General features: G+C 62.6%; 1 protein-coding gene across 1 annotated transcript in view; it reads right to left on the bottom strand.

The window, feature by feature from the left end:
- Positions 1-16,212, bottom strand: part of SLC6A3 (solute carrier family 6 member 3) — a 34,475-nt gene extending 18,263 nt beyond the window's left edge. Inside the window, exons 1-7 of the mRNA XM_027979952.3 lie at positions 16,149-16,212; positions 14,135-14,602; positions 12,777-12,908; positions 8,654-8,879; positions 4,729-4,867; positions 4,003-4,137; positions 304-407 (exon numbers count right to left, since the gene is read on the bottom strand). Coding sequence (XP_027835753.3) covers positions 304-407; positions 4,003-4,137; positions 4,729-4,867; positions 8,654-8,879; positions 12,777-12,908; positions 14,135-14,420 — 1,022 coding nt within the window. The 5' untranslated portion in view covers positions 14,421-14,602; positions 16,149-16,212. The remainder of the gene's footprint in view (positions 1-303; positions 408-4,002; positions 4,138-4,728; positions 4,868-8,653; positions 8,880-12,776; positions 12,909-14,134; positions 14,603-16,148) is intronic.
- Positions 16,213-20,287: the final 4,075 nt, after the last annotated feature.

Genomic DNA, 20,287 nt, shown 5'->3' with positions numbered 1-20,287 from the left:
ACGCACAGGCCCTTCCTCATGGGAGACGGGTGAGGAGCCTGACCCCGGATGCTGGGAGGACGGGGTGGCCCAGTCGGGCAGAGGAGGGGCCTGGGGGTGCCTGAGAGACCTCCTCCCAGGGAGGGGGCAGCATCTTCCTGCCTTAAAGCCTCCCTTAAGCAGGAATCAGTGTTGGCCTGTGGCTTTCCCATCTCATTTCCACGTGCGGTTAAGGGGCTGTAAGCACGGCTCCTGTCCCCTCCCCTCACCCAGGGGCACACCTGCCCGCCTGACGCCACAGGCCTCTCTCGGGGCGGGACTCACCGGTAGCAATTGTTGGTGAACTTATTGTAACTGGAGAAGGCGATGAGCACCCCAAGGCCCACGCCCAGCGAGAAGCATATCTGGATGGCCGCATCTATCCAGACCTGCAGGAGCGGAGAGACAGAGTGAGCGGCCCCCACCAGGAGAGGCCCCCGAGGGGAGACAGAGCGGGGTGGGCAGCCCCGTGGGGAGAGGTTCCTTTGGGGGCACGGCCAGCCTGGGGAGAGGCAGGGTCATGGATTGGGCCCTCAGTGCCACAGGCTCTGAGGAACAGTCACACTTAAACTTGGCATCACTGTCGGTGAGCAAATGTCACCTCAGGGAATAACCCTGAGAGGGCCTGAGGAGAAGGGGGCTGTGTCCTGGTGCGGGACCTGGGGTTACTTATTGGGCCCACGCCCCGGGGAGAGCAGGGATTCCTGACGGAGCTGTGTGACGCTGGCGCCTCCGTCCGCACTCGCCTCCCACCCTTCCTGCAGCAGCACACGAAGGGCGCATGGGGGGCCCGCTACGGCGCGCGCAGAAAGGCCCGCGGAGCCAGCGGTGGCTCCAAGCTCTGCACTCGCTGGAGGTGGCACAGGTGACATCCCAGGCGCCTGGCACACGTGACAAATGAGGCCGTGTGGTCGATACTGGATCAAGGCGCTATTTCAGACGTCGGACACGACCTGCTCGGGTCAGGGTGGTACAGAGACCATCCTACGACCCGGTGATGATGACGTGGGCGCCCCTGGGCCCCGCAGAGCCTAGGGAGGCGGAGGACAGCGGACACCCGCCCTGGGAGAGCAGCCAGGCCCGCTGCCTGAAAGGTGGGGACGGGAGGGTCCTGGGGGCTGTTCCCAAAGTCCCTCAGCCTGAGATGAGGCCTGTGGGCCGGTTCCCCAGCCGTGACTCCAGAGCCCCCAGCTGGGGGCACAAGGTGGCTGACCTGAGCACAACCCAGTGAGGGGGCTGGACACGGAGCCCGTACACCAGGCCCTGTGGGGCTCAGTCCTTTGGGCAGCACTTCCAGAGCCCTGGGTCAGCCCAGCACCGAGGACAGCACGACCAGGCTTTCCCGAGGCCTGGAGTGGCTGGGCGGGCAGGCTTCTGCAGGCAGGGGCTGGGGGCACAGGGGTGGGGGGCGCTCCTGCCCCCTTGCAGTCTCAGGTCCTCTCAGTGGCCAGTGGTCACTCCAGAGCCTTTGCACATGTGGCCCACCCACCCAGAGGCACCTCCTGGCCATCTGGCCAGGCCTCTGCTCACCGCTGCCCCAGGCCCCAGCCCGGGTCCTGCCCACAGCCCACCCTGGGACCCACTGGGCAGCTTCTTGGGGCTGATCCAGACCGGCCCTTCCTTTACTTCCTGGCCTCATTCCCTGCTGCTAGGATGGAGGCCACCCCCCCACCCCTCGCCCCCATCCCAGGACAGCACAGCGTCTGTCCCAGCCCAGACCTCACCTGCCCGGCAGGGTGGCTCAAGAGCTGCAGATGAATGGCCAAGAGCCTGGACACCACCGAGGGCAGGGATGCTGACCCCAGAGGGGGTCCCCTCATCCCCATGAAGACCTACAAATGGCCCCCAGGAGATGGAGGTCCATCTCTACGTCAGAGCAGCCCAGGGTCTGTGGTGCCAGGGACATGAGGAGGGACAGAGCTGATGGTCCTTCTGCCCTGACCGCTTGCTGGGCAGGCCCCCAGTGGAACCTCCAATCCCACTGGTCTGGGCCAGAAAGGACGCTGAAAGTCCAGAAAGGACTCTCTGCTGTGGCCTCCCCTGGACTGAGCTGCCACCTGTGAACCCCAGGGGACAGACAGTCTGGGAAGGTGTTGAGGGCCTGCACCCCAATCTGAGCCAGCCCCTAACCACATCCCAGGGAAGTTAATGGGACCTACCCTCACACTTCCCAGCCCCCAGGAAGATGCCAGGGATGCTCAGCCTCTGAGGGAGGCTACCCTGAGCCTGGGGAGAGGTGCCCAGGGGACAGCCCAGGATGGCCACCAAGCTGGTGAGCCCAGCTCCTGCCTTGTCATGGAGGTGATGGTGCGAAGGTCAGCCAGGACCCTGTAGGGGGGACAAGAATGGCTCTGCCCTCTGAGCTGGGGATGCAGGGGCCCGGCCTCTGGGCCCAAGGGCTCGCAGGAACCCAGCGGTTGTGCATGCTCTGTCCTGACTTTGTCCCTTCCTGAGCAAGCTGATGGGACGTTAGAGGAGGGGACACAGGGCAGCCCCACCCCTCACTGCCTGCCACCGACGTCTGTCACCCACCGCCCACTGTCTGCCTGTCTGCCGCCTGTCATCCATCCACCTGAACTCTGCTGTCTGTCTCACCCATCTGCCTAGCAACCTCACCTGTGCCAACCTCTGGTCTCCACTCCCTTCTGCTTCACAGATGCAGCTGTTCACACGGCTGATAGCTGTTCTGCACGGTCTTCCGCCCGACGCCTGACTCTTCTCTGATTTCCGGGTCATGCCCCACCTGGCCTTTGATGCCACGGCCACCTCCTCCCACCAGCACACCTCACCCACCGCGGGCTTTCCTGAGGACGACACTCCGCTGACCCACCGGCGCCCTGGGCCCGGCCGTGCGGTGGGGCCCCGGGATCCCCACTGACCTCACGCTCCCCTAGCCGTCCGTGTCCGTCTCCCTTGGCTCCGTGGAGACACGTGTGTGGCTCTCACAGTCTCACGGGTCCTCCGTGAGCTGCCTGGCGGGCTCTACAGCTGCCCTCCCCTGTGAGCTTGTGGGCCCGTGGCCATGGCGCCTTCCTCTCTCTGCTGCTCAGTGTCTGCTCGGCAACTCCCCCTCCCCTGGGGCTCCTGGGGGCTCGGAGCCTTGCCGACTTGCCCTTCTTCCGCTCCCACTGCCCACCCTCTCCCCACCGTGGAACCTCCTCCTGCCCCATAAGCGCTGCCCCCGACTCAGAAGCTGGCAGCGTCGGGGCCCCCATACCCGGCCAAGACTGCTGCACCCAGTGACCCAGCCTCCCCGGGCGGCTGTTGGGGCCCCAGGTCTAAAGAGCTGCTCCAGTGTGGTCCACCTGGATTTCCAGTGGCCCCTGCTCCTGCCAGTGACCACCCCACCCCTGCCCTGCCGCCTTCTCCTTTCTCTCTTCCTCCCCGCCCAGCCCTCCTCCATTGCCCTGCCAAGTCCTGGTATTTAAACCCAGACAATGTCGTCCTTTGCTGAGGAACCCTGCAGCCAGACAGTGGACTTCATTTGTCCACAAGATGGTCACATCGCCACCTTGTGTGGGCACCGGGGTTTCTGACCACAAAGTCTGGCGCCCCGAGGTGGGCCTGGTTCATGCAAGCCAGCATCTCAGCCCAGCTCTGAAGATATGCTGTGGCCAGAGCTCGGGCTTCGGTCCAGCTAGGCGCCCACACCCTTGGGCACAGACTGGCGCCCCCACCCCCAGGTGCTCGTCTGAGGACCCAGGAGGGCTTCTCCAGGGAGTGGACAGCCCAGGTGAGGAGGTCAAGGGGCAGCTGCCCTGGCTTCACCCTGCAGAGGCCGGGGTGACTCCTCCTCCTAATCCTCTTACCCTGGTCCCTTCAGCCCCATGCTGTGCCCGCATGGTCCCTGCGCACCTGGACAGTGAACTCTGCTGGGCAGGGCAGGTCACCCCACGTGAAGCGTTTCCTGCCCAAGATGCAGAGAGAACAACGGCCCGACCTGCCAGCCCCGGAGGATGGGCCGTGAGCGGAGGGCGGACTCACCGAGGCCTCGCAGAGCCGATGGAAGTCCACGCTCAGGTACGCTCTGATGCCGTCCACGGCCCCCGGGAGAGTGATGCCTCGCAGGAGCAGCGCAAAGAGGACCACGTACGGCATGGTGGCCGTGATCCACACGACCTGGGGAGAGCACACGCTGTCCAACCACACCAGCCACTGTGGGCAGGGCTGGGCTCAGGGCCACTGATGGCTTGTGCTCAGACAGAGGGCCTTGGATTGGTAAGCCCAGTGTCCCGAACAGTCCCAGGATGTCAGCTCGGCAAATGCCCCCTGGAGCAGGCCCGCCCAGGACCCTCTTTCCTGTCTCTCCCAGGGATTGAAACAAGACAGCCTGGCAGGGAAGGGGCCTTCTGTCTGCATCTGGGCCACGGCTGTAGGCACGAGTGGCGGGATTTCCGATGCGTAAAATTCGAGTGATTTGCATCTCACTGATTGTGCAAATGTGTACCTGGGTCATGTGTGAAAGATGGACCCTGGGTCACGGGCGAGGCAGAGGGTAGCGCCACTGGCAGGCTTCCGGGGGCTGGGTCGTGACTGTGAGTGCTGGCCCAGGTGATGGCTGCGTTTGGGCCGTCGTTGCTTTGGGCACCCAGGCAGTGACCGAAATATCTTCATCGGCACAAATCTTTTGTTGTGATTCCCCTTGTGCTGAAACCATTCCTCAACCACAGCCCCCTGCCCACTCCCCAGCTGGTGAGCCCTGCCCCTCACCTTCCCGGAAGTCTTCACCCCCTTCCACAGGCTGAAGTAGAGCAGGGCGATGACCAGCACCAGGCAGGAGGTGAGCTGCCAGCGGGGGGGGCCCAGGTCGTCGAGGCCGTGGCTCTCGTGGAGGTGCAGCACACCGCGCCTGCAGAGGAAGGGGCTGCGGTCCCAGGGGCTGCCTCTCCACCCAGGAGCCGGCCGGCCCAGAGGACTGCTCCCTCCGCTAGGCACGGCAGCAAGGACCTGGCCTCACAGCCTGGGGACCCCCGTCCCCCACTCCAGAAAGGCCAGGCCCCAGCCGTAGTGGAGACACAGGCCTACCCTCTCTGTGAAGAGAAACAGGGAAATCCACAGCTACAGTTTAGAGTTCAACACGCCTTTCACTGTGGCGGGCAGAGCAAGGCGAGGGTAAGGGTGTAGGGGCAGACATGACCTAGTTGACACGTCCACTCATCAACGGCATGTATGCATGCGTGCTAAGTCGCTTCAGTCGTGTCCGACTCTGTGTGACCCCATGGACAGCAGCCCACCAGGCTCCTCCGTCCATGGGATTCTCTAGGCAAGAGTCTTGGGGTGGGGTGCCATTTCCTTCTCCAACCCGTCAACACTCCTTTTACGTGCATGTGGCACACACAGGGATAAACCATATACTGGGCAACGAGACAAACCTCAGGGTGTTTAGAAACAATGATGCTTTAAAATAGACTAGTTCAGCAAGTCAGAATTAAGTTAGATGTCAATAACAGAAATATATCTAGAAAACCTCCCACTATTTCAAAATCAAAGAACAAACTTCCAAGCATCTCCTGTGAGTTAAAGAAGAGATCACAAGGCAGACAAGGGGATACTTTAAACGAGTGAAAATGAAAACATGATGTATCAAACATGAGGGAGGCAGTTAAAGTGGTCTCTTGGAGGCTGGTCTGCAGCTTTAAATACATAGCTTTCTAACCAGTCAACCCTAAAGGAGATCAGTCCTGAATATTCACGGGAAGGACCGATGCTGAAGCTGAAGCTCCAATACTTTGGCCCCCTGATGTGAAGAGCTGACTCGCTGGAAAAGACCCTGAAGCTGGGAGAGCCTGAAGGCAGAGGAGAAGGGGACGACAGAGGGTGAGACGGTTGGACGGCATCCCCGGCTCAATGGACGTGAGTTTGAGCAGGCTCTGGGAGCTGCTGGTGGACAGGGAGGCCTGGCGTGCTGCAGTCCATGGGGCTGCAAAGAGCTGGACACGACTGAGCGGCTGAGCTGCGATAAGTGCATATTGGAAAGCAGGCGAAGGCGGTTTTACACTGAAGTGTTTATGGAGCTGGAGTCACATGCAGTTACCTTGGGGTTTCTGGAGTCAGCTTGCACTTTGTAGGACTCACAGCTTTACAACTTCGTGACTGTATTAATAGCTATCTTGGCCTCTATGGTGGCCCACCAGGCTTTATACAGTGAGTTTAAATTCCAGAAAACTTTTCCAGACCTGACAGTCACTGGAGCTTGTCTCAGGGAAACCCAGTCTTCGCTGCTAGTGGAATCACATGGGGGTGTTCCTGGCGCAGTTTAATAATTGATTGTGTCGTTACCGATCTTTGACTGCGTTGTAAACCTTCAAAGGCTGCACCTTTGTCCCGGGGTCACCTCCAGCTATGGTTGGACATCTGCTCCTGCTGACAGCCCTTCCCAGGAAGGGGCGGGCAGCTTTCCATCTCAACCCTTCTCTTCCAGATGGGAGTTCCAAGCAGACTGCCCTAGTCAGCTCTTTTTTAAAAAAAAATCCATTTATCACATATATTCTTTCCTTTTAGCATTCTTAATAATAAATCACTGACTAGTCAGTTTTTTCCCCTCTATTTTTCTTATCTGAAAATCACTTACATAAATCAACTTTTTCCAGACCTCCCAAACAAAATGTGAAAGTGAAGAAAGTGTCAGTCACTCAGTCGTGTCCGGCTCTTTGCAACACCATGGACTACAGCCCGCTGGGCTCCTCTGTCCACGGAGTTCTCCAGAAAGAATACTAGGGTGGGTAGCCGTGCCCTTCTCCTAAGTGTCCCCAGATAGCCTCACCCCGCACATTCCACACCTGACAGCTTCCTGAACGTTCTGAACGGCACCAAAATCCATCTTAGAACTGTAGAAAACAACCCAGCTTGGAAGCTTTGCTGCCGTTTTGTTGGTGAAATGACAAACCCAGCTCTAGTGAGAGCTCCCTCTAGACATCCGTGAGTGGTGGGATGGGGTGGGGGGCGAGGCCATCCCCAGGCACTAGGCCGTAGCTACGTCTGCTCTCCCCCTTCTGGCGCAGAGCCCCCTCCCTCTCTCCTTCTGGCCCCTTCTCTCCCATCACAGGCTAACACTGAGGTCAAGGCTGGGCCAGGTCTGGGCTCAGCGGGACGGTGGGGGAGCACACAGGAGCCCAGGCCTTGCCCTGTGGATGAGAAGCTCCTAAGTTTGGGACCCGCGGCAATGAGCCGGCGGGGTGGAGCAAGCTCCTCAAGGGCGGAGCGACTGACGAGAAGCTCTGCGTCCTTTCCTGGATGAATCTGCCGCCTCTTGCTTGCTTGTCGCTCTGAGTCCTGACCGCACTCAGGTGACAGGGTACTGGGTCTGCGTCTCCCACGGGGATGCCCGCCCCGGCCTCTCTCAGGTGGATCTGATGCGGCTGACCCCAAGCGGACCCCCATTTCCAGCCCTGCCCTGAAACCCACTGGCTGCTGCTGAGAGCTCCCAAGACCAGGCCCTCACCTTCGGAGCCCCTCCCCCAAGCAGGCGGGCGTTCAGTGGCCCTTTGACCTCCCCATCAGAGACACCCCTCCCCTCCTTGCAGGTGCCTCCACCCCCTAACCCCAAACCGCCAAAAGCAGTCTCTTTTGAAAACCTTAAACAGGCCTCACCGCACACCACCTGCCCGCTAGCCACGCTGTTCCTGGCACCTCCTGAGGAAGGCCCTGGTCCCCTCTGGCAGCCCCCCAGTGCCCCCCACCCAAACCCTTGGCACTGTGTCCCTGCCCATCACTGTGGCCTTCTGCAGCAGCTGGTCCTAGAGATACCTTCCCCACGTGGGGCCCCCAGAGCTGAGGACGAGACTCCGACTATCTGGACACACAACCTCAGACTCTAGACGTCCGCAGGTTCTGTGGACTCACTTGTCCCCTGGGCGGGGTCGTTCTGACACCCGCACGACAGATGCTCCCGGCTCCCGAGGGCTTGGTCCCGCCCTGCACACCTGGGGTCTCGCCCAGCTCCGCTGGCCCTGTGGGACAGAGCCTGCCCCTCACGGACCACCCCGGGCCGCCGGCTGCTGATTAAAGGGGTCCTCTGAAGCCCCTCTGCCAGCCGGGGCCAGGCAGCGGCTCTGCTCACACCCCCAGGCGTATGATCACCTCCTCCAGGACGGAGTTTATAACTTTCACAGTGAGATGGCCCTCGTGTTTACGCTCATGGTTTCCTACCTCAAAGCAAGTTTTGAAATTGTGCCCACCTGAGATTAAGACCAGAATCATATTTTGGGCTGAGGCTCACTTTTCTGAATTGTTGGTGGACTCATTTCCACCTAGAAACATGAGCAGACTGTGCCCAGCCGGGATTTCAGTCCCAAAGGAAGACCGCAGCCACCAGGAGCTTCAGGAGTCTGCGGCAGGCCCTGCGAACGTGCTTCTCAGGAGAAGTGGCCTCTGTCAGGACGTGGGGAAGGGCAGCTGGCCCGGGTCGGGGGGAGCCTGTCCGGTTCCCCTTCCTGCGAGGTCTTCCCCCAGGAGCGGAGCTGAGCTGCTGGAGGTGGGGTCAGAAAGAAGCCCCTCGAGAGCCCCGGGGAGCGGAACGAGACACAAGCCAGGGAGGCGCCTCCCCAGAGCCCGGGGGCAGCACAGGCCGGCGGGTGACCCCGGGCCGGCGCCCTCCCCTCCCAGGGATGGTTGGCCCCGAGGAGACCCCACTCACTCGAAGTACTCGGCGGCGGGCGTGGTCCTCGAGGTGCTGTTGGCGCCTGAGCTGGCGTTGGGGGCGCGGGCGTCCGAGCAGCGGGGGCTGTTCCAGGTGTGGTTGCAGTGCGTCCAGGGCAGCTCGGTGGTGAAGGAGGAGAAGAGGTAGTGCAGCGCCCAGGCGATGATGACGTTGTAGAAGAAGCCGATGTACAGCGAGATGAGGATGACCGCGTAGCCCACGCCTGGGGAGAGCGGCCCGTCAGCGCCGCCCTGCCCCCACCCCCACCCCCGGGACGCAGCTGCCCGGGGGCTTCCTGAAGCCAGGCAGCGCCTCTAAGCACGCCGGGAGACGAGGCCCAGGGTGGGTCCCGCCGTCGTCACGGAGGAGGGGCCACCCGCTCCCGGCACCGTCTGAGGCCTACCAGACCTGCATGGCCGGAAGGGGACACCCCGGTACAGCCAGGTCGCCTGCAGACACACGGGGGAACCAAGGGCCACCTAGCTGCCCACCACCACTCTCAGCCAGTCAGGGTCGCCCAGGCTCAAGTCACCTCGGACCACCCTGGGTCACCAGGGCAATCTGACCCAGGGGTATCCAGGGCCACCAGCCAAATAAAACCATCAGAAAAATCCGCCGCTACCCAGGGCCATCGAGGAAGACCCAAGGATACAGAACACCAAGTCCACGAAGGCCACCCCAAGCCACTCAGGGTCCCCCAGGGACATCCCAGGCCACCCTGCCAACAGGGCCCTGAAGGCTGCCCCAGGGTCGCCCAGGAATACCCCGTGTCTCCCAGAGCCAAACAAGACCACTAACAGTCACGAAAGGATGGCCAGGGTCTCCACGGCTGCCCCCAGCCTCCCGGGCTCATCTAGGACCAGCCAGGCCTCCAAGACAAGCCCCACCCAGCTGGGCTGCCTACAGCCACCTAAGGCCACTCACAGCCACCTCACTAACCATCCCTCTCCCAGGCCAGTCAGGGCAGACAGAGGCATCTGGGTCCACCCAGCATCACCCAGGTCCATGCATGACCACCCAGAATCTCCCGGGGTCGTGCTTGACCACGCAGAGCCCCCTGGGCCTGTCAGAGTGCCCTGGGCAGGGTCACAAGACCTGGAATTTGGGAGAGTCGCTGAGGGGCTCCTGACCGCTGGAGCAGAACGGAGGGGCGAGCAGTCTTTGGAGCCATGTCATCCTGACCGTGGTGGACGGCTGGTCTGCGGTAAGACCTCTGTCCTGTTCGGTGCTGGACAAGCACTGCTGCGTCCCGCTACTGTGGTTCAGCTTACCCAGCTCCACACAGACTTCTCTCATTTCCACATTCTTTCCCGGCTTTGCTGCTGGGACTGGCTTGGGCATCAGTATCCTGGAACCTCGTAGGCACGGCCCGGTCCTGCCTGCCTGTGGCCAGGAGGAGCTTATCTTCACAGTGACTTTTGCAGGGAGCGCGTTGGCTTGTTTTCTGTGGGTCTAACCCTCCTTGTTTGTTGTTGTTCAATTATTAAGTCATGTCTGACTCTCTGAGACCCCATGGTTGAGCACGCCAGGCTCCTCTGTCCTTCACCATCTCCCAGAGTTTGCTCAGGTTCATGTCCGCTGAGTCGGTGATGCCATCCAACCATCTCTGCTGCACCCTTCTCCTCCTGCCTTCAATCTTTCCCAGCATCAGGGTCTTTTCCAATGAGTACATTCTTCGCATCAGGTGGCCAAAGTACCGGAGCTTCAGCTTTAGCATCAGTCCTTCCAATGAACGTTCAGGACGGATTTCCTTTAGGATGGACTGGTTTGATCTCCTTCCTGTCCAAGGGGCTCTCAAGCATCAATTCTTTGGTGCTCAGCCTTCTTTATGGTCCAATTCTCACATCCGTACACGAATAGAAAAGCCATAGGTTTGACTATAGGGACTTTTTCGGCAAAGTGATGTCTTTGCTTTTCAATACGCTGTCTTGGTTTGTCATAGCTTTTCTGACCCTTAGGAGAAGCTATTTTCCTGCTCAGGACACTTCATTAAAACTCTCTTCCTACCCTGAAAGCAGAAAGAGTGACTCCAGTTTGCTTATGGGCAGACATTAAACAGATCCAGTACCAGGAGTGATTCCCCCGGTGCCTCAGTGGTAAAGAATCTGCCTGCAATGCAGGAGCGACAGGAGATCTGGGTTCAGACCCTGGGTCAGGAAGATCCCTGGAGAAGGAAACGGAGACCCACTCCAGTGTTCTTGAGTGGCAAGTCCCACGGACAGGGGAGCCTGGCGGGCTATATACAGTCCATGGGGTCACAAAGAGTCAGACACGACTGGAGTGACTCGTACACAGCACAGACAGGCCCTGGTGCACGGTCCCTCTCGGGAGACATGCTCAGTAGCAGCGATGACAAGATCTATGCTGTCCCTACCAAAGCCCTCCTCTGGGGTGGACCCCGTCCTTGGGGAATAATTTCTCACTGCACTTCTGTCCCCTGTGCTCCCCGGGAGAAGCTGGCTCACAGTGGACTCGCCTGGCAGCCTCAGAATCAGGAAGCCACGCGGCTTCCGAGCACCTCTCAGAAGCTTCCTGGCCATGAGCTAGCTGTCGGTGGCTGCTGAAAATCTCCAGAAGGTGACGACTCTGTTCACCAAACCCTCCGCTTGTGGCCTGGGGGACTCGGAGCTGCCTTTGGCCAAACGCCAGAGCAGATCCAGCCCCGTGTCCCAGGGAGAGTGGCCTGAGCCTCTGGTCCTTCTGCCCCAGGGCTGCGTGCACAGCCAACCCCCGGGACGGCCAGGTTGCTCACGGTCACAGCAGAGTGATGAGGGCACCTGGGGCTGACGCGGCTCCCCGGGGACGTGCGCTTTGCCCCTCAGCAGCAGCACAGCTGCCCGGAGGCAGAAGGGCGGCAGACATGGAAACAGAAGATGGATCGGTAGACGCGCTAAGTCAGATAAGCGGGCGGATGATAGACAGCTGATACGTGACAGATGGACAAGGCAGACCCACGGAGAGCGATGGCCGGGCGCACAGGTGGGAGGCAGAGGGCGCTGCAGGTTGGACTGTGGCCTCCAACGTGGAAGAGTTTTGTAACCCCCAGTACTTCAGAATGTGATCTTACTGAAGGCAGGGTCTTCACAGAGGAAAATCAAGTCAGGGTGGGCCCTAGTTCACTGCGAATGATGTCCCCATAAACAGGGAAGCCTGGGCGAAGAGACACCCGTGAAGACGCAGGGAGAAGACGGCCCCCGAGACCCCAGGAGCGAGGCTGGGAGCAGGCCCGGCCCCCTCTCCCCAGCCGCAGAAGGAACCAACCAGCACCCTTGAGTTCAGACCTTGGAGCTTCGACACAACAAACGTCTGTCATTTAAGCCACTTGGCTTGCGGCGCTCTGTATGGCAGCCCCAGCAAACCAGCGCAGATGACAGACAGTCGATCACAGAACTGCAGACAGGAGGCTGTGTTACCGTTTCTACCGTGTTAGCACTTTGACAAAACACCACCGCCCAGGAACTGCAGGCTGGCTTCGCCTGGGAGCAAGGACACACGCTCGCAAACCCTCGGTCATTAAAAGGATGTGTCCAAGTGCCTAGACACCCAGCAAAGCAGCACAGAATACACACAGCTGTGGCTGACCGGCTATGCGATCACCCAAGCCGGGCCCCGGCCGCGCCCCGCCCCCCCGTCCCTGGCCCACGCCCCTGCCCCCCGCCCCCGGCCCACGCCAGCCCACCGCGCACCCTGGCCCACACTCTGCCAGGCACGTGGGGCGTCCCCGCCGTGCCCCGCCATGCCCCGCCGTGCCCCCAGCCACGCCCCTGCCCCATATCCCGCCCCGGCCCCGCCCCCTCCCTGGCCCACGCCCAGCTGCGCCCTGGCCACGCCCAGCCGCGCCCTGGCCACGCCCCTGCCCCATATCCCGCCCCGCCCCGCCCCCCCCGTCCCTGGCCCACGCCCAGCCGCGCCCCGGCCACGCCCCTGCCCCATATCCGGCCCCGCCCCCCGTCCCTGGCCCACGCCCGGCCCCGCCCCGGCCCCGCCCAGCCGCGCCCTGGCCACGCCCCTGCCCCATATCCCGCCCCGGCCCCGCCCCCAGTCCCTGGCCCACGCCCCCGCCCCCCGCCCCCGGCCCACGCCAGGCCACCGCGCACCCTGGCCCGCACTCCGCCGTTACCTCTCAGGATGGGGCAGATCTTCCAGACGCCCGCCGCCCCCTCTCTGTTGAACTGCCCGAGGGCCAGCTCCATGAAGAACAGCGGCACGCCGGCGACGACCATGAAGAAGAGGTAGGGCACCAGGAAGGCACCTGGGGACGCGACAGCGCGCTCAGCCTGGACCGAGGACGCGCCAGCCCGGTGCCACCCCAGCAGGTGCGCCGCCGTCCACGCGCGTCCCGGGCACGACCGCTGTCAGCCTTCTTCGAAGCTCCCTGCAGGCTGGGCCTCCTGCATCTGTGCCTGGCTCCCGCTGTCACCGCACCCTGACACATCCCTCTGGGGACCGCCGCCCCCAGGCACGCGCAGCAACCGAGAGCAGAGCGGGCCAGCTGGGCCCGGGGCAGCTCTGCTCCTCACTGCTCTCTGCTCTCCACCTGCCCAGCCCTGGGTCCCCTCTCCTCAGTGGGGATGTCTGTCCTCGTGAGCCGTGGACCCTTGGGGTCCAACGCAGCCTGGCCCCCAGGACACCAGCCTGCCTCCGTCAGGGCTGTGGCAGCGCTCTCTGTTGGCAGGAGCCACCCCCAGCTGGGATCTCTCTGGGCGCCGGCACTCTGAGCACAGAGATTGGGGCCCCACCGGCTCAGCCGTCTTCAGCCGACTCGCTCTGCCCACGGGAGAGTGGTTCTGCCACGGCTCTTCCAGGGAGGGGTGGGGGAGGCAGGGAGACCCCACAGGGCTGCCTGTCTTGGGTCGACTTCTGTGCCTGCTCAGAAATGCCCAGCTGCTCACGGGTGCCCTGGCAGGCCCTCCCCAAGGAAGTTTCCTGAAGCCCCGAGTGCGAGGCGTGGAGTGACCCGATGGGGTGGCAGTGTCTAGGAGACTCACGGGAAATGAGCACTGATCTAACCGGCTCCTCAGCTTGGACTCTGAGGGTGACCGGGCCCATTTCTTAGTCTTCTGCCTTGAACGCAGATGGAGCAGTTCCAGGGCTGGGTGTGCAGGGGAGGTGGGGCCGGGGAGGGGGGGAGACACATTCCCTGGGCATCCTGGAGCTCCAAGCACAAGGGCTGCCGCACACTTTGTGAGCACTGGGCGGGTCGGTCAAAGAGGCCGTTCTCCAGGCCTTGGAGAATTTTCTTTTCCAAAGTGAAGGCCACTTTGGGAAACAGGAGGCAGAGTCACAGTGCCGCCAGCCACGCCCCTGCTTTCCTGGCCTCAGCGTCCTCGAATGGACAGAACCGGTGGGGGATGAGACCGTTCTGAGCGCTACCGTGCAAGGTCCATGCACCCCACTCCGCCACGTCCCCCCGGAGCCCGGCCTCCAGCGCCCTCGGGGCCCGAGGCAGGAGGGCAGGAGGCAGGTGGACAGACTCACCCCCGCCGTTTTTGTAGCACAGGTATGGGAACCGCCAGACGTTGGCCAGGTCCACGGCAAAGCCGATCACCGAGAGGAGGAAGTCAGCCTTCTTGCTCCAGGTCTCCCGATCCTGGGCCTCCGTGGGGCTCTGCGGGGGGTTGAGGAGGGTGGAGTTCGTGAGCTGCACCCCGTTTTGCTCCTTGACCAGGACGAGCTCCATCGCCTTTGGGCCCGTGGCGTTGGCCTCCTTGGCCGGAGCCGCTGCGGAAGACATCAGGGCCACGGAGCACCTGCCCTCACTCATGGCCTCCTGGACTCCGGGACCCTGTGCTGCTGCCCTCTCGGTCTTCAGCCAGTGTGAAAGAGAAACACACACAGGGATGCACGGGCTTAGCAGCCTGAAGTGTGGTGCACCAGGCGGCGTGAGCAGGGAGGCGTGGCGCTCCAGATGCTTCTTCGGGGGCAGAACGCAAGCTGTCCCAGCACCTAAGGAGACGGAGCTGGGATGAGCAGATGACCTCCACTCCTTGTGGGGCTGGGAGCCAGGCCATGGGGACCTCAGACCCCTGCCCTGTTCCCCTCCCCCAGCCCATTCCATGACGGGCAGGGTGATGGCACCTCTAATGTGGTTTCAGTGATAACGCAAGAGGCTACCTCCACGCTCCCCCCACTGCCCCCATAAGGTGATGATCTTCAAGTGGTTTTGCAGAGTCACTCTTCACAACAGTGCACATGCAGTCTTTACACTCAGCAACCAAAGTCAGAAGCAAGATTTTAAAACCAGGGTCACCCACAGGACGTCAAAGTTTCAAAGCAGCGATTACAAAAGTCTCCGTCAAGGAACGGCTGCATGTCCACATCCACCGTGGCCCCGGGACGGCCCAGGCAGGGATGGGAGCTCACGGGACTAGTTCCCGCATGGAGCGGCTTCATTTGGGAAATCACCTCCCAGTCACCTTCATGACAGTCTGGGTAGCGCAATCAGGGGGGATGGAAGAAGTCACATAGTCATGCCGGAGAGCAAGGTGGGCCCTCAAGGCCGTGGGCAGCTTCAAACATGACTTCTTCTGGCGTCTGGATGTTTCAACTGCACACGCTCGCAGGTGTGTGTGCGCGCGTGCACACACACACACACACACACTGAAGAAGGCAGCAGGAGGCAGCGGAAACGGGGTGACTTTCCTCTGCATCCGAGTTTGAACAGAAACTCACAGCACAACTCATCACAGCACATTCCTGAGACGAATGAAAAGGCACAGAAGGGACCTGGGGGGAGGAGCAGAGGAACTGGCCTCGGCAGGGTCCAGGGGAGCAGGCAGGGCTCGAGCAGACCCCAGCGGCTGCTCTGACAGCCGCCCTCACAGTCGAGCCAGAGATCACCTGCTGGGGACTGCCTGGCTCGGCATGTGGGGTGAGCCCACCTCACGCCTGAAGCCACGGCCTCACAGGCCAGCTTTGGGTACAGAAAGCAGAACGTGCTGCTTGGGCAGCGTGGTTCTGAGCCCAGGACAGAAGCAGAGCTGCAGTCTGCCCCTACAGCCAGCCTGGATGCCCAGAGCCTGCACACACCCCCACCTTCCTGGGCATCCCTGCCCCATCTTAGACTGCAAAGGCTAAGCCCTGCGAGGAGAAGCCACGCTGAAAGTCGCCCGGGTTGGATCTGGGGGCGGCCCCCACCAGGCCCAGGTCTAGTTCAACAGGGAGCAAGCAGCCCCGGCCTCACAGGGCCAGCCGCCCCCTGCCCAGTGCCCGCTCCTAGCCTGGGGCAGGGCAGGGGCAGGGGACACGGCGGGGCGGGGGGGCACACACGAAAGCCCCGCGCCCTTCTCGGGCTCACACCTCTCGGCCACCTCACCTTCAGATGGCCAGTTGCCCTGCTGCAGCGCTCTGTGCATCCCAGCTGTCGGCTACTTTTACCTGTGGCCTCCCCCGCACCCCGCCCCGACGGTTCCCGCCCGGCCCCGCGCCCTCGGCCTCAGGCTTCAGGGGACGCCGGTGCGCGGCGCAGCCCACGGGGGTGGCCCGGACTCACCTGCGCGCCCGGCCTCTGCGCCGCTGGAGACCCGCCAGCCGGCGTCCGAGAAAGCTCCAGCTCCGGGCCCGCGGCGCTCGCGGCTCTTATCTTGTCGCCGGGGACCCGCCCCGCCGGCCGACGGGGGCGCCCGCCCGCCCTGGCTCCGCCTCCGTGCCGCCCCGGGTGGGCGGAGGGTGAGCGTGGCCGCGCCCCGCGCCCCGGCACCCCGCCCCGGGAGCCCACCGCCGTGTCAGGACGGCGGCGCCGGTCCCCCGCCCGCAGCGCGTTGTGCCCGCGGCCTGGCGCGTCCTGGGGCCTGGGGCGCGTGGGACCCGGGACGCCTCTGGTCCCAGGCCTCGCAAGACCAAGTGTGAAAGTCGCTCACTGTCTGTGTCCGACTCTTTGCGACGCCACGGACTATACAGTCCTCGGAATTCTCCAGGCCGAAATACTGAAGTGGGTGGCCATCTCCTTCTCCAGGAAGGGCTCTTTTCCGTGGCCTTCCCACCCCAGCTTGCGCCCCAGAGCTGCCCCGCGCACCGGCATCTGCTTGGAGCTCGGGGCTCCCTCGGCCCACCCGCTGCTCCGCCCCAGTGAAGCCGGGAAGGGCGGTCGCCACGGGGAAGGAGGTGGGCGGCGGGCGGGGATCAGGCGGGTCTTGCCTCCCTCCGCTTCCTCTCCTCCACGCCGCCGCTGCACCGACCTCCACCCTGACGCTGTACCCACCCCGCTCCCCAGACCAGCAGTCTGGAACTTTCTTGTCGCTTCCGTCGCCTCCTCCCCCGGCAGCGGCCCCTCCCGAGGTCTGTCTGGGCCTCTGGGGACATCTCCCTGACCAGTCGTCCCTGGCTTGGGAGCGGGGGTCCTGCTGCGACCCCGGCTTCGCCCTGGTGGGCAGTCTCAGACCCCTCCCGGTCTCCGCCCTCTCTCCTCCGGCTGTACGCCCGGACAGCGAGGTACCCGATCCTCGCCTGGGTTCGGGCTGCAGAGACGCGCGTCTTTCTGTGGCCCGAGAGACGCCTGCGCAGGACCCAGGGTCCGCGCGTCGGGCAAGGAGCGAAGCGTCCCGGCGCTTTGCCGACCTGGAGCGCGAATCGATTGGAACCAAAGGGCTTGAATCACACTCGCATTGGAAAAACGATTTCCCCGGATGGCCGGAAACCTCAGCGGTCAATACCCGCTCCCTGACCCGGCGGACTGGGGTCTTTGCAGAGATGACCCCCGCAAGACTGTACATTCGGAACGCGGAGGAAAGCAGGCCCGGGACCCTCAGGTACAGGACGGCTTACAGGTAGGTGGCACCCTGGCTCCGCACAAGGAGGAGCCCGCGGGACCGAGTCCCGGCTGGCAACCCTCCCCCTACCCCTCCGTGTAAGCTTCGGTTTTCTCACCTTGCGTCCCCTGCATGGGCGGCCACACCGCTCTCTGCTCTGAGCCACAGGGTTGGCCGTGTCTCTCTGCCAGGGCCTGCAGCCCACCCTGGCTCCTCAATGCCACCGCGCTCAGGGCTCCAGCTTCATTCCAGAGACCACGTCTCCCTGCCTCTCCCGTAGCCTCCCCTCCAGGGGCGGGTACCTGGCGTCTGGCGGGAACCACCCTCCCAGGCAGAACTGGGGTCCAGGGAAGAGCCCAGCACTCAATGTCCCAGCCTCTCTGCTGCTGTAACAAAGATGTCTCCGGCTGGATGGCTCACAAAGTCGAGTGCCCACAAGACAGAAGGGCCCAGCCTCACTCCGGAGCCACCTTTAAAAGAGCACTGGCCCCATTCCTGAGGGCTCAGCCCCTGTCTGGGCCTCATCACCTGCCAGACCCACCCTCCAGGACCATCCCGGGGTGGAGGGGAGGGGTGAGGGCGTCAGCATGGATTTGAGAACGTGCACCCAGGGAGGTGACAGGGATTGCACGAGATGGTGACGCACCGCCTCGAACCCGTGAGGACCAGCGGCCACCCCAGCAGGCTGTCTGCCCACAGCCGCTCCACGTCCTGAGTTTCGAGAAAGAAGAGGCATCCTAGGTTGGGGCTTGATGGACAGGGTCGTAGGAACGCGGGCTGGAAGCAGCCAGCTCAGACGTGTGGGTCTGCAGGCACACACTAGGCCTGGGAAGGCGGGCGGTCCCCGCGGGGGCCAGTGAGGCACAAGCCCACCCCGACGGGGCTGCCGCCTCCGGGCCAGGCAGACCCAGACAGGAGCGGCCTGTCGCGGCATCGCTCACCTGCGCGAGGAGAAGGGTGTTGTGGGCATGCAGGGGTGCTGCCGCCCGCCCGGCCTCAAGATGAGGGGCCCAGGAGTGCTGGAGGGCAGTGACCGCGGGAGCTGGGCCCGCGGCCGGGCTGCAGAGGCCCGAGAAGCCTGGCTGCCTGATGCTGGTGTGCCTGCATCGTCCTGGGCGGGGCTCCCCCCGGCCCCCCAGCCTGCACCTGTGCAGGTAGGACCTGTGGGGTTCAGAGCTGATCAAACAGCCAGGCTTCACGGGCTTGGAACTCGGCCCAGGGTTTCTCTTCAGAGTGGCTGCTGTTGGCTTGGAGGCTTCCACAGGTGACGGTGACTGAGTCCCATCCTGCTAACCTCAAGCAGTCGCTCAGCGTCTGCTGTGGACCAGCTGCGGCCGCAGGGCCCGGGGCGGGGGGCCGGGGGAGCCTGTGGCCAGGCCGCTGTCCCCACTGCGGCTCTGCCCCACTGAAGGTCGCTGCCAGGTGTGGCCCTGTCTCAGCACCCCGCCCCACTCACAACAGGATGAAGGCCCCGCGCTGACATCAGGGTCGTGCCTTTGAGGTTCCCGACAGGCTGGAGCCCTGGTGGGTGAATGCAGGATTCTATGTGAACATCAGAAGGCCGCCTGGAGGGAAGGGTGGCGGAGTGGGGTGGGATGGAGCAGAGCAGGTCAGCAGCGCGGGACGTGCTGGTCCGTCCCCAGTCCACACAGGCCGGCAGGTGCCTGGCTGGAGGGACACGTCGTCCTCAAGCTCAGTAGAAGAGCTGGAATGCTCAGGACTCACCACGCAGGGTTGCTCTGGCCTCCAGGGCTGACTGTGGAGCCAGAAGTCTGAGATCAAGGTCCCGGAGGGGCTGCGTCCTTCTGAGAGTTGAGGGGGTCTGGTCCAGACCTGCAGCTCCTGAGGGTTTGCTGGTATCCTGGGCTTGAAGAAGCGCCACCCCTTCTCCGCTTGTGTGCTCACAGATATAATGTGTGTGTGTGTCTCTGTGTGGGTGTTCATATATCTGTGTGCTCATGTGTGTGTGTGATGTTGGATCAGGGCTGCCCCAATGCCTCCTTTTACCTTGGCAACCCCTGTAAAGAACTCATCTCCAATTAAGGCCACATTCTGAAGTCTTGGGGCTTAGAATTTTGACATCTGAATTTGGGGGCACAGTTCAACCCACAACAAATGGGAACCTTAACAGGCCCTGGCCTGCTGCGCCCATGGAGGGGCAAAGAGTCAGACAGGACTTAGCGACTGAACAACAGCAGCAAGCCCGTTCTCCAGGGGAGCAGCTCAGAGCTGGTCAGAGCCTCCTACATCCCATGGGGCTGCAAAGACCGGACTTGGCCGAGCGACTAAGCATGCGCACGTGCACACACACACGCACACTCACGCACACACATGCACACACACGCGCGAGCACAGACTCACACTCACACACACGCGTGCGCACACACACACGCGCGAGCACACTCATGACGTGCACACACACTCACACGGGGAAGATCGGACTTGACTGAGCAACTAAGCATGCGCCTGCACACACACACATGCACTCACACATACACTCACATGCACACTCATACACACGCACACTCACACACACATACACACAGGCACACACACGCACACACACACACGCACTCACACATATACTCACACACACTCATACACACGCACACACACACACATACACACAGGCACACACACACGCACACACACATGCACTCACACACTCCCACACACACACACACGCACACACATGCACTCAGACACGCACACATGCACGCACACGCACACTCACACACACATGCACTCACGCGTGCAACACATGCACACACACATGCACTCACACATACACTCACACACACACTCATACACACGCACACTCACACACACATACACACAGGCACACACACACACATGCACTCACACATACACTCACACACACACT

The sequence above is a fragment of the Ovis aries genome, chromosome 16, assembly GCF_016772045.2.
Source record: "Ovis aries strain OAR_USU_Benz2616 breed Rambouillet chromosome 16, ARS-UI_Ramb_v3.0, whole genome shotgun sequence".
NCBI classification, from domain to species: domain Eukaryota; kingdom Metazoa; phylum Chordata; class Mammalia; order Artiodactyla; family Bovidae; genus Ovis; species Ovis aries.
Note: the sequence above shows the minus strand (reverse complement) of the source record. Positions and strands in the feature narration are given on the sequence as shown.